General features: G+C 35.7%; 1 protein-coding gene across 5 annotated transcripts; it reads left to right on the forward strand.

Annotated features, from left to right (window-relative positions):
* The first annotated feature begins 363 nt into the window (after positions 1-363).
* LOC119594903 (ADP-ribosylation factor 1) lies at positions 364-7,470 on the forward strand. Of its 5 annotated transcripts, none has more exons than XM_037943977.1 (5): positions 364-565; positions 4,869-5,031; positions 5,265-5,374; positions 5,495-5,620; positions 5,828-7,470. In XM_037943977.1, exons 2-5 carry the CDS (start codon positions 4,884-4,886, stop codon positions 5,990-5,992), a joined length of 549 nt encoding a protein of 182 aa, XP_037799905.1. In that variant the 5' UTR covers positions 364-565; positions 4,869-4,883; the 3' UTR covers positions 5,993-7,470. The 5 variants fall into 5 exon arrangements, with proteins under 5 accessions (XP_037799905.1, XP_037799920.1, XP_037799913.1 ...); XM_037943992.1 differs by having other exon boundaries at positions 380-565; positions 4,872-5,031; XM_037943985.1 differs by having other exon boundaries at positions 505-608; positions 4,872-5,031.
* Positions 7,471-12,500: the final 5,030 nt, after the last annotated feature.

Raw genomic sequence — 12,500 nt, forward strand, 5'->3', positions numbered from 1 at the left:
ACAGGTCGAAGGCCTGTGTAACCGGTAACTGCATGTAATTCTAAAAGTAACTTGCTCTGGAAAGTTTAAGACACAGCACTTCAGCAATCCATCGTTTACATTAACGCATACACATCCCCTCGAATAGTATAATCGACATAGTCATATAATTCATGATGACCTTTCAACACAGGAGCTTAAAAATTTAACGATGTGATGCAACAAAATAAGAAAGAGCTCCATCCTCTACACGTTTCAGGCCCTTTAAAAAGTGTTCACCGCGAGCACGGCAGAGGGAGCTCAAGCTGTGCCTGCCGCCCTCCCTGCTCACGCCATCGCCTCCCGCCGGCCAATAGATATAATTCGGAGCCGGAGTGAGAGAGCGTGGAAGAAAGAGCTCGCCAGATGCGGCGTGAGCGAGTGGTTGGCATTAATTACGGAGGCTCGCAGTCATCATGGCAGGGTCCTCGCCGGCCCCCTGGCGGCGGGCGCGGCAAGTGGCGGTCACGTGACATGACGTCATCGCCGCGACGTGGCAGAGCGGCAGAGTGGTCGTCGCGTCCGCCATTTTCACCCTCGGTCCCTGGTGAGCCGCCTTTCTCGTTTCGTGAGGGTGTTCCGCGGCGGAGGTGATGTATTGGATGTTGTGTCTGTCTCTGGGTGTGTTTCCCTGCGCCGAGGAGAGGTGGATGGCGTCGCTGGGGGCTGCGCGAGCGGCGAAATGGCCTGAAATGAGTGTCGGGGATGTTAGGGCTGGTCTGGATGTTTGTGTATGTTATCGCAATGCCGGTTCGATCAGGGGCACCGATGGGTCCTGGATCGCCTGGCAGGGCGAGGACCGTGTTTCACGCCGTCCTGTCGTTCCGAGGCTCCTCAGGAGGCGAATTTAGGGGCCGAAATTGGCCCCAGAGACCGAAAATCCAGAGAGTGAGAATAGGTGACGTATGCGGGTCGTGGATATATCACTTGTCATCGTCACGGAATCGTAGTTTTCCCTCTTAATACACGTTCTTCTCGAAAATTTCCCTTGATTCCTCATTCGTTCCTGGATAGGAAAAGAGGAAACTCAATACATGTGGAAAAGTTGTGAAATCGGTTACGGTTCCATGAATTTTTTATGTATACATCAGCTGTCAGTGAAAGGGAAAAATCTAGAAGGTTTTGCCCCTTGCTGGTAATTAGCCACGTATTTTAATGTCGGCCTTGTTCTCATCTTCATGGTATCTCTGGTTTGAGAGAGACTCCTACGCTCTTGGCGGAGGGAGGAGAGCGGCCAGTGGTGTGGGGGGGAGGCGTCTGTTCATCGCTGCGGCGCTGGGAACACCTCTGCTCTGGTTATTGTATTGGCGTTCGTGTGGTTGTTGGCTGGATAGTGTTATGGATCCTCTATAATTACTATTGGCAATTTTTTCAGGCTTTGTGCAAAATTTCCGCGATTTAAAAGGATATTGACTTTAAATATACAAGGCCAGAGTAAGACTACATAAATCTGGTTAATTGTCAAGAATAGGAAACCGGTTATGTAGCCCCCGCCCTTGCGCTCCAGCAGAGGCCAACTCCTTTATGCTCTGGAAGACAGAACTCGGACTTTTCCCTCGCATGGCGAAAGATCACCTAGTGGTCAGCAAGTTCATCTTTCTAGAGTTTTTGTATACTGGAAGGTTGTTTGCCTTTCCTGAACCCCCTTCAGATGGGTCACAGTTCATCCATCATAATAAACAGCGTGGTCTGCGGAGTACAGACATACGCTCGGTGACGTGATAGAGCGCGTGGAGTGGGAAGTTCAGCTGTATGTAGTGGACTCGCACGCCCGGTGGCTGAACGTTGCCAGAAATCACCAGGGTTGGACGCCGAGAGATTTCTGATACCCGTCATCATTGGGTTAAGCACTATATGTGGAAGCTGTAGCAATGTAGGGTTTTGCCATATGAGTATAGATTTGTCAACTTTGAGTGAATGTGGGCTTGGTCGTATTTTGTAGATTTTTTTTTTTTTTTTTCCCCTTGCCTATTGTATCGTGTATTACTTATTGCCACTATCTCAAGCTTTCTTTGGTTATGTGGTCGTCTTTAAACCATAGAAAAATATAGCTTGTCAATTTGGCTGTCAAATAGGTATTTTTATTGCAAAATTTTTAATAGGATTTTCACGGCAACTTGTTTATATTGGTGGTGGTCCCTGTAATCGGCGAAGATTTTTAGCACTGCAGATTTCTTATCATTTAACCCATATCTGAAGGGCATGGCATGTATGTAAATGCCATGCTCACTGTGAGTTTACTTTAAATTGTTTTTACACGTAGATAACTACACTTGTACTAAGTCGCCAATAAGCCCATTGCAAGTACTGTCTGTCTCATCTGTTTGGGGGGGGGGGGGGGAAATCCTCACGGCACTGATTTAATATGGGTTTGGGTGGTACTGACCTTGAAATTTTAAAGTATTCCAAAACCTATTTCAGTAGGCCATATAATTTGTTTTTGTTTTTGTTTTGAGTATTCAAGAGAATTGGTAAATAATTACTAGCATTTACACAGTTTATGATAATCCAATGTTAACTCATTCTTGCCGGGTGACATGCTAGGACGTCTTAGCAAACCGCATGGTTGGCAGGTTCAGCTCGGAACGTACGGTAACACGCCCGAGTGTGTGGAGTGGGACGTTCGGCTTAACTGGGGACTCCAGCGCCCACTGACGGGCCACTGCCAGATATCACCAGAGTTTAATTGCTCTGAGATTTTTGATAACCGGGAATAATGGGTTAAAGTTCATGTAAAGCAAGTATCTAAAGTAACTAATAGTTATTAGAGTAATTAATCTAGGGACAGCAAATAAGAGAAGAGATGAGAAATGGTTATCATTATATTATTTGTTCTCATTTTATCAAGGAATATTTATAAATTAAAGTTTATATACATTTTGAATTTCCTTCGATTAGTGCCAGTTTCAGTGAATGTTGAAGTAATCATCAAATATTACATTTGAAATTGGGATTTTTAGTTATACTACTGTACTCTATAGAAATTCCCTTAAAACTTGGTGTGATCTTTGAAAGCCAGGAATCCTAAGCCCAAAATAGTAATGGCATGGTACCATGCAATTGCTGTTGCCCTTGAGCTCTGAACAGTGACCAGCTGTACATTGGAGTCGCCACCATATTTTTTTCCCCTTTCTTTTCAAAGTCCTTTTCTTAAGAACAAAGTTGCTTACTCTGTGGAGGAAGTAAAGGCCTAAACTTAGTGAAAGCTCTGCTATTTATTAATAATTTTCTTCTTTAAGTTTGTGGGAATGTCTGCAAGCTCTAATCTTGCTAGAATATATGTGCCAGAGCACATACAGATGCAGACCACATAGATCATTCTGCAAGTGTTTTAGAAAGATTCACCTAGTTTTCATATAGTGGTGGGGTCATATTTGTGTGTACCTCTTGGTAAATTATTTAGTAAAAGGAATGTGATTATGACAAATAAGTATCAGAAATGTCTTAAGCTGATAGTTTAGAAGAGAAACATTGAAAATGGAAAACACTAGCTATTTATGTGAATGGGTTATAATGTTTTTTCTCTATTATGAGAATTAAAGCCTGAAAGCCAGGGAGAATCTAGAATTGCTTATGATTCATCCTATACCTTTTAGTGGTAGTTCACATTTTGTGGCCCCCTCTTTGAGTCTGTCATTTTGGAATAGGCCTGTTTATTTGGTATTCCTTTATAGGTGGATTAGAATGAGCCATGCTGATATGCTGCTTTGAATATAAAGTTAAGATGGAGATGCATTGGACTTAATGATTCAGATTTCTGATGTTGAAAAGGGTAGCTTGCTCCAGAGTATTGGAGGTAGTATTGGGAATTGGATGAAGAATGACGTAAGTTGCTTTGTAATAGTTGATGTCTCTTCCTTGTTTCATATCAAGGCCTAATGTAGGGATTAGGTATAAAAAATGTGTCTTTCTTTCTTTCTTTCTTTAGTGGGGGGGGGGGGCATGTTGTAAGGAACATTTTCAATTTAGATATTCAAGGTGCCTACAAAGATAGCATACAATAAGAAATGATAATGGAGAATATTAACCAGATAAAATAGTGGAGAAATGGGACTGACATGTATTGTCTGGCTATATCATTTAAGCAACACCTGTCAAAGATAATCCAAGTTCGTGTATAAATAAAAATGACAAAAAGTTAAGTAGATCAAAGTCTTAAATAATTTTGGATAATGTTACATTACTTTGTTAGTACAAAATTGAAAGGCTTGTGATTAATTTATTAGATAGAAGGTTACAAATGAATAACATCAATAAGTTACTTATCTAGTGTTTCTAAAGTATTTAAAGAAATAAAAGCTTTGGTTTTACTCAAGATTGATTTGTAATCTTGAAGACTTGTAACAGAGAAACGGCTACCTAAGACTTTCTCAAGGGTGGGTTGATCAGGGTACAAAATAAGGAAAATTTATACTATTACTGATTCTCCTTCCCTTAACTCCCCTTAACAAAAAAATTGTGCATAAATAAGTTGCACATAAGCTTCAGGAGCTGTTTGTTTACCTAGTATATAAATACAAATGGTGTTGTAGCATATAATCTTTTTAAAGGTTATACAATTTTAGAAGAAAGGTGATTTGTATGCGAGTTGTATTATTGCTTTCATTCACGTGTTGGAAACCTAAAACTTCTTGTAGATATTCTCAGAAAGCATAAAATCTGGAAGACACATTGTATGCCTAATGTGAAATGTGTGAAAATGAAATGGCCTTTTATCATGATTTCTTTTTGAAATATAATTTGTTTACACCACAATTTGAAAATAGATTTTGTGATTGTTGATCCATGGATTTTCTATTTTGAAGATGAAGGCTATTCTGTATGATCCTAATATTAAATTTCTTTTCCAGTAGAAAGTGGCAAAAATGGGCAACATATTTGCCAACCTTTTCAAAGGCCTTTTTGGGAAAAAGGAGATGCGCATCCTGATGGTGGGGTTGGATGCCGCTGGTAAAACAACAATCCTGTATAAGCTCAAGTTGGGAGAAATTGTAACCACGATTCCAACTATTGGTAAGTTAGTCTGTGGTCTTGGTTTTTTTCTGTCTATCTCTATATAAGTAAGATATATATATATATATATATATATATATATATATTTTGGAATTAATAATATATATATATATATATATATATATATATATATATATATATATATATATTAATAATTAAACTTTATTTTCTTATTTTGAAGTATATAATTAATTTTATTGATTCTTATTATGCCAATACCTGTTATGTTCCAGGTTTCAATGTCGAAACTGTAGAATACAAAAACATCAGTTTCACGGTATGGGATGTTGGCGGTCAAGATAAAATTCGACCATTGTGGCGCCATTACTTCCAGAACACACAGGTATGAATGGTTGTATAACAGTGTTAAAATAAGAATTTAAACATGTTGATAAAATTTTCTTGTTTTTCAGTAGCAATATTGTATTAATGTGCAGCTAACTAAAGAATAAAATTGTTGCAGGGGCTTATCTTTGTAGTTGATTCAAATGATCGAGAACGTATTGGAGAGGCGAGAGAGGAACTAATGCGTATGTTAGCAGAGGATGAACTCAGAGATGCTGTGCTACTCATATTCGCCAACAAACAGGTCAGTGTGTAAAGTCAAGAAAAAAATTTGTTAGGAACAGTTTTACAGACTGGAAGACATTGAGAAAGTTTATAAATATAATTCTCATAATATCTTGCATTAGCTGTGAAAATGGAGAACATAGTAATAGCTACTTTATCAGATATACAAGTAATTTGCTAATTTGTAAGATAATCCATTCTCAAATTTTCAAAATGTGTATTTCAGGACCTGCCAAATGCAATGAATGCAGCCGAAATTACAGACAAATTGGGACTGCATTCACTGAGGAACCGCAACTGGTATATCCAGGCAACGTGTGCTACAAGTGGAGATGGTCTTTATGAAGGCTTAGATTGGCTCAGCAACCAGCTGAAGAATGCTAACCGTTAAATCTCGCCACCAGCAGCTCACACACTAAAAGTTGAACTAGTGGGCAGTGATTATATCATTTAGGTTGCTGGCTGGATCATCAGAAGGCTTTGTTGCCTGTTCTGCACAGGAAAGTTAGTGATGGCTAAATGACTATTCATCATTAAAGAAACTGGTTCAGGAAAGGAGCAATTTTATCAGTGTGAAAAAAACACTGTTAATATAACCTTATTGCTGTGGGTGAACCCAAGCAGAGGATAGTAGCATGAGCTTGGGTGCTGGGTGGGTAAAGCCCAGCCCTGACAATGTGCAGTGAACAAGTGGTGGGCTGGACAGTGCAGCAACGATGTTGTTACCTCATATGTGATGTCAGCAACGTGTGAATGACTTTAAGTGATGAAAGGAGGAGAACGAGCCTTGCTGTCTGTCCAGTCTACAGTATTGACTTCAAAGCCTGAGGTCAGGTCATACCGGAGCCCAGTGTTCTCTTGTCTTACTGTAGTATGAGAATTAATTATCAGGACTTGGGCCCCAGTATGATACTTGGCTGAGTGTAATGCCTTTATACTGGTGTAAAAGTCTGGAATGTGCTCTAAAGGAAGCAACAAAGATTAAGATAATTTTAATTGCTATTTTTCTTCATTATCTTCCATTTCACAATATCAGATTTTTATCAGATTTTTGTGTATAATTTTTTTGTTTTTTTTGTTTTGTTTTATTTTATTTTACCCCATCTCAGATTAAGGTAGGGACTTTTTATTTATTGGAATGTGTTTGCAGCTCACATCTGTGTTGTTAGTATTGGTGCACTTTGCTTGGTCTTTTAAAAAAGGAAAAAAAATAATCAAAGGTGTTCATAGTTCAGTGGACACAAACTTCAAAGTTGACTTATTTTGGAACATTCCTGTTGGCATAGAATTGATGTGGAGCTATTGTATCAGTTAATCAACTTATGTCTTCTGATTTGTATACTGTGTTATCTAAATTTAAACTTACCTTTTTTTTCTATATTTTTTGGTATTTAATTGAGCAGGCAAAATCCCTTACATGGAAACTAGATTGATACATGGTGGTTTTCTGACTTATGCTCTTTGAATAAGTGTAATAAAACTTAATTTGTGCTTGATGATTTATCTATTGATGTTATCCTGAATGAATCTTTCCATAGACTTAACATCTTGAACATCTGTTCATGCACTTGAAAAATAATTTTGATATTTTTATGCCATGTAAGAAAGCATATGCTAGCTTGTGGACTACACCTACAGTTTATAAGAAAAAAATGGTAAAAGTATTATTTCTCACATGCTGATTTAAACTACAAGGCTGCAATGTTGAAGACAACTTTGAACACTGCATGTAATATCCAAGCAAATAAAATATATTTGAATATGATGGAAAATAGCTGGTAGAGGATTTTTTTTATGAAATGGTCTGCTGGCATGTCATACATTTACAGTGACCATAATCTGATTTGAATATTAAAGGGTTTTAAACTGTACAGGTTTTAATTTTTTTCATTTTTTCTATTTTTACTGGCTTTACTCAGTTGCTTTTGATAAGTTGCGCAATATATATAAGTTCCATAATTTTACTTTTGTCATACAAGTAGTTATTCATACTTCCCATTTTTAGATTGGTTCTCCCCATGACATGGGCTTTTGAAGTTGCAGTGTCATGGAATAATGGCTATCCTCAAGGGGAAGTTGGCCCTGATGCTTTGAAGAACAAACAGTGCTATTAAAGTTAACATTTGTAGTTGGGCATATCAACATCAATTTTGGAACCGCATTCTGATTGGAGGCCAGAAAACCTAAAAGAAAAAAAAAAGAAAAAAGGCATACAGTTCACAGGATCGATGCTAAAGGATTTGGAAATTTGTCAACAGGCTTCATTAAAATTGAAGTCCTGTAACAAAAATTCAGAATGTTTTATTATCCAAGTAAATAAGGGATAAGAGGGCATCCCATAAGGTAGATCAGAGTCTTAATTTGATTTGCTTAATGTTTGTGTCTGAAATACTGGAACAAATGGTGGTATACCACATTCTAGAATCAACTATTTCACAAGGCACAAGCAAACCTGATTGACTGATGTCAGTGGGGGCAAAGTATTGGCTGAAGAGCTGATTCCACTGGCAAATTGGTAAATTAACCAGCAATTTGCTCTCCTGGGATCACTTCCCGGGCATGCCTGCCAATCAGGCCTATTCATTTGGACATACCTGTAGATTCCATGACCAATTTTCTAAACTGTGCTTCACCAAACCAAAATCACTTTCATTGTCATTATGCTGATTCTGATCACTCATGGTTTGTTTAAAATGGTGTCTTGGTTTGTAACGACTACTTTTCCAAAATGTATGGATACTTTATTTATTTTTTTATAATATTATTATTATTAATATATTAAAGATGAAAAAGGAAATGTTTTAAAGCTTAAATGTAAAATATTTCAAAATAGATGTCATCTCAAGAAAAACAAGTGACCCAATAAATTTCTTACATATACATAAAAAAACATAGTATTTAGGGTTTTCATTATACTATATGTAGTAGCATAGTTCTCCATACAATCCACTTTTTGTGTAATCTGTGATATGGGTTATTAGGTAACTGATTTATTACATCTTTATATTGTATAATCAGCAAGATGGCCAGCTTGATAGGTTTGCCTTTGTTATTGAGATGAAGCCCTATATATATATATATATATATATATATATATATATATATATATATATATATATATATATATATATATATATATATATATATATGAGAGTGAGAGAGTGAGAGAGTGAGAGAGTGAGTGAGTGAGTGAGTGAGTGAGTGAGTGAGTGAGTGAGTGAGTGAGTGAGTGAGTGAGTGAGTGAGTGAGTGAGTGAGTGAGTGAGTGAGTGAGTGAGGTGAGTGAGAGAGAGAGAGAGAGAGAGAGAGAGAGAGAGAGAGAGAGAGAGAATGAATGAATCCCCCCCTTCTTTTCTAAGCTCCATATTCAGACCAAAGGTGAAGGTTTTATTTCTTTGAATAGGTTGTGATTGTGATTTTTTTTTTTTTTTTTTAACAGGAAGTATTTGACATCATACTGATAGAAATGCAGTTGAGTTACTTTTGAGGTCAGTGCAGCTTTTGAAGTTATAATTTTAAATTTCAATGAAGTAATGATTTGTAATTTCAGGGTAACTATCAGTAATCTGTCAAATTCTTTGTTGCTGCTTTTTTTCTTAAATGGCCAACAATGCAAACCATAACAGATTGCTGATCTAATAGACAGCAATGTGAAAGTAGTTCGATTTTTTTTTAACACTGCTCAATTATCAGTCAGTATAAGAGGAAAAAAATAAAATGGTAGCAACTTCGTATAGCTAATGGATTTCATTCACAAAATCATTAGCCAGAACATGTAGTAAAATCAGTGGAACTATGTCCTTTGGAGACAAACTATATCATTCCTTTTTGAAAGATTAATATTTTTTGATGATATCCATTCAACTCTATATAATAGCAGAAAAAAATGTTTATAATGCCTCTACATGTATAAATAAATAAAGCAAAAGAGCAGAGAGAACTACTCTATTAATCTTCAAAGTACTGAAGTCATATAATTCAGAATTTTCAGGGTTTCCTCAAGTCAAAATATAACAAGAAATAAACATCCACTTCAAGTTTATTACATATACATTACTTGAATTTACCATGTTCTGATTTTGCACAAAAACATAGCAGGTGGTGGTAATAGGTTTCTACTTCTCTCGTTTATAAATCATGAAAGAATATCTGTACTTCCTGTGATACTTAGAGGCAAAGTCAAATATAAATGGATGTATTCAGTAAAATTTCTGTGGAAGTGTGAGGGTCACTTAGAAGAAGAAGAAGAAAAAAAAAGTCAAAAGGAAGATATTGATTACATTGCCCAGATCTTGTGGAAAATTGTAGTTGATCATAAATATTAGTCAGGAAATTTTGTATGAGTGATGCTGGGACACAAATAAAGTACTGAATAATAATGAATATTTTAATGGACTACATTATTATGTTTTTCGTAGTCCCAGTAGCTTTCAGACAAAAATCTAAACTTCACTTCACTCATTCTTCACACAGCAAAATCAATTGCATCAAAACCTGCAATCTTTCTATATCCCTTTCCCTTTTCATTGTTCCTATGTAACTTAAGATAACATATCTAGGAAAATCAGTTTCTAACTTTTCCTTCATTTAATTTCACCAGTAATTTATGAAACTACACAACCAGCTTTCAACTAATTAAAATATTTGTTATATATTACAAAATCTCTGCTCTTAAGTAATACTCCAAAAATAAGAAATGATAGGCAAATCAAGTTCTGCGCCCGTACAAGACTTGTCTGTTAGCACATGTGCAATTATCTGATCTTGTTGAAAGGTGTTACCCTACCTTGAGCAATCTTAATATATTTGTAGCCTTCTCACTTTGTTCTTTTTTATTATCTGTTAATGCTAATATGTCTCAATTTATGAAGACACTTAGTCACTAAACTGAATCACACTGAAACCACTCAAAACTGTTTTTTGTATTGTCATAGTCATCATTAAAAATAGCTTACTTTATCAGACTTCTACTTAATTGAAAATTAGTGCATGTATCAGCTTGCTTGTACTCTACTATGTCCAAAGAGTAATAATTCTTAACAAAAGATTATTCATACTCCTAACTACAGTTATAAGTTGTAGCTTTCTTGAACCTGACTATTCCTTTGGTCATAAACAATAAATGCAAGAAAATACCAGAGCATGTTTTAACAAAGTTCAATTATCAGGCCCATTCTAATACTACTTCAACCCCTAAGGAGCTCCTTGAAAGTATGGTTTTATCGTAAGACCATTGGATAGGAATATGATGTATCTGTTAAGAGATACTCTACAACAATGAGAGCTGATTTTAAAAATAAAATATGGCAGTTACCTTGCTCTGTATGCCATGAATGTTTTTATAGCTACACAAATGACAAAAGTTGTATTTGGTAAGATTTTCAAAATCTAAAATAACCATTCTTACTGCCTGCAAAAGTCCTGGATTAGCTGCCTAAATGACTTCTTACAGCTGCATAATGATGGTTAATGGTTCATGAACCTTGTTACTGAACAAAAGAAGACTCATGGATATTTTTTTGTAGTCTACACAAAATTTATTGCATTTTAGTTCCTATTTCCATTAGAAGGGAATATACTGTGGTTTAAGTGTGTAATAGGTTTATAAGATGTACCTGCAAACTTTGAAGCAGCTACTAATTGGTGGTTTCATGTCTATTCAGTAATCATGGCAATAAGAAATTATATTTTAACATTCTAATATGAATTTTGACTTTGCAAATGAACCTTCAGGGCGGGCTTCATCATTCTTTTAAATCTGCATTTTATTTCAAGATTCAGGTCAAAGCTCTAGACATCCAACATGACAAGACACGTCTTTAGTTTAAAAGAAATGTAGTACACAAAATCAGGTAAGATACAGTTTCTTTTTAGGAGCCTGGAGAAGGCATTGGCATTTAAAGAAAAAGGAAAAAAGTTCCATGTATATGTACTGTTTATACAATATCTCTAAATTTGATATTTTTACTGTTACTTACTCACACAGCTGCAAGTGCTAAATATATAATTTGCATCACTACATATACTTACTGTTGGTGTATTATTCATATCTTGTGTGATTACTCAAATATTTATTTTTTGGAAATTATTAGTTATTTTCTTACTTAGCAAATTTACCAAGTACATGCAGTTATCACCTATAGAGATAAACTGTGAAAGTAGAATGAGAAATGGAGGGATGAATATGCTGTACTACTACTGCAATAACATGGGATGATATATAAATATATATAAATGCATGGTTCTCTAAAGGTTTGAATAGCTTTTCCCTTTGCCCTACTTTATGTAGTTCACATACAGAGACATCCTGGAACAGGAATTTTTTAAAAATGGCAATTTATGGAAGTGTGGTTAAGTAAGACTACTAAAAATAGTCCATTCTTCAGCTTCCAATTCTCTTTATTGATTGCATATACTGCAATATGAAAAGGGATTGTATATGAAAGTAAAATTATCAAATATTATAATCTGAAGCAAATATGCTACATATTAGATATGACTAAAAAAAAAAAAAAAATCAATAAAAAAATGAATTTGTTGCAGTATTGCTGAGTTTTAAAATGAATGAACAGATCTGATTAAATGAAAAGCCAAGAAAACCTTCATGCACCAATTAATATAACAAAAAGCATCTACAGATGAAAAAAATTTAGAGGGATAAGACAACAAAACTACTTTCTCTTTGAGGTAATTAATCAGTAACAAATTGCCATATTTGTTTATTTTATTTCTCAAAAGAGGTAGAAGATATACTGAAAACAACATGAGCAGAAAAAGGCTCACCACATCAGTATTTCCCAGTGACTAGAAGCTACTCCATATCACTTGTAGCTGTCAGCAGTAAGCTATTCTACAAATTATACACATACTTTTAGATACTTCAAAATGATCAAAGTGGC

Source organism: Penaeus monodon, chromosome 3, assembly GCF_015228065.2.
Source record: "Penaeus monodon isolate SGIC_2016 chromosome 3, NSTDA_Pmon_1, whole genome shotgun sequence".
Lineage (NCBI taxonomy): Eukaryota > Metazoa > Arthropoda > Malacostraca > Decapoda > Penaeidae > Penaeus > Penaeus monodon.

What these genes read in the sequence shown, in the direction of transcription:
- LOC119594903 (XM_037943977.1), top strand. Translation starts at nt 4,884, where the DNA reads ATGGGCAACATATTTGCCAACCTTTTCAAAGGCCTTTTTGGGAAAAAG. An exon ending in ATTACTTCCAGAACACACAG is followed by an intron (nt 5,375 to 5,494) that starts GTATGAATGGTT and finishes AAATTGTTGCAG; the next exon opens with GGGCTTATCTTTGTAGTTGA. An exon ending in TCATATTCGCCAACAAACAG is followed by an intron (nt 5,621 to 5,827) that starts GTCAGTGTGTAA and finishes TGTGTATTTCAG; the next exon opens with GACCTGCCAAATGCAATGAA.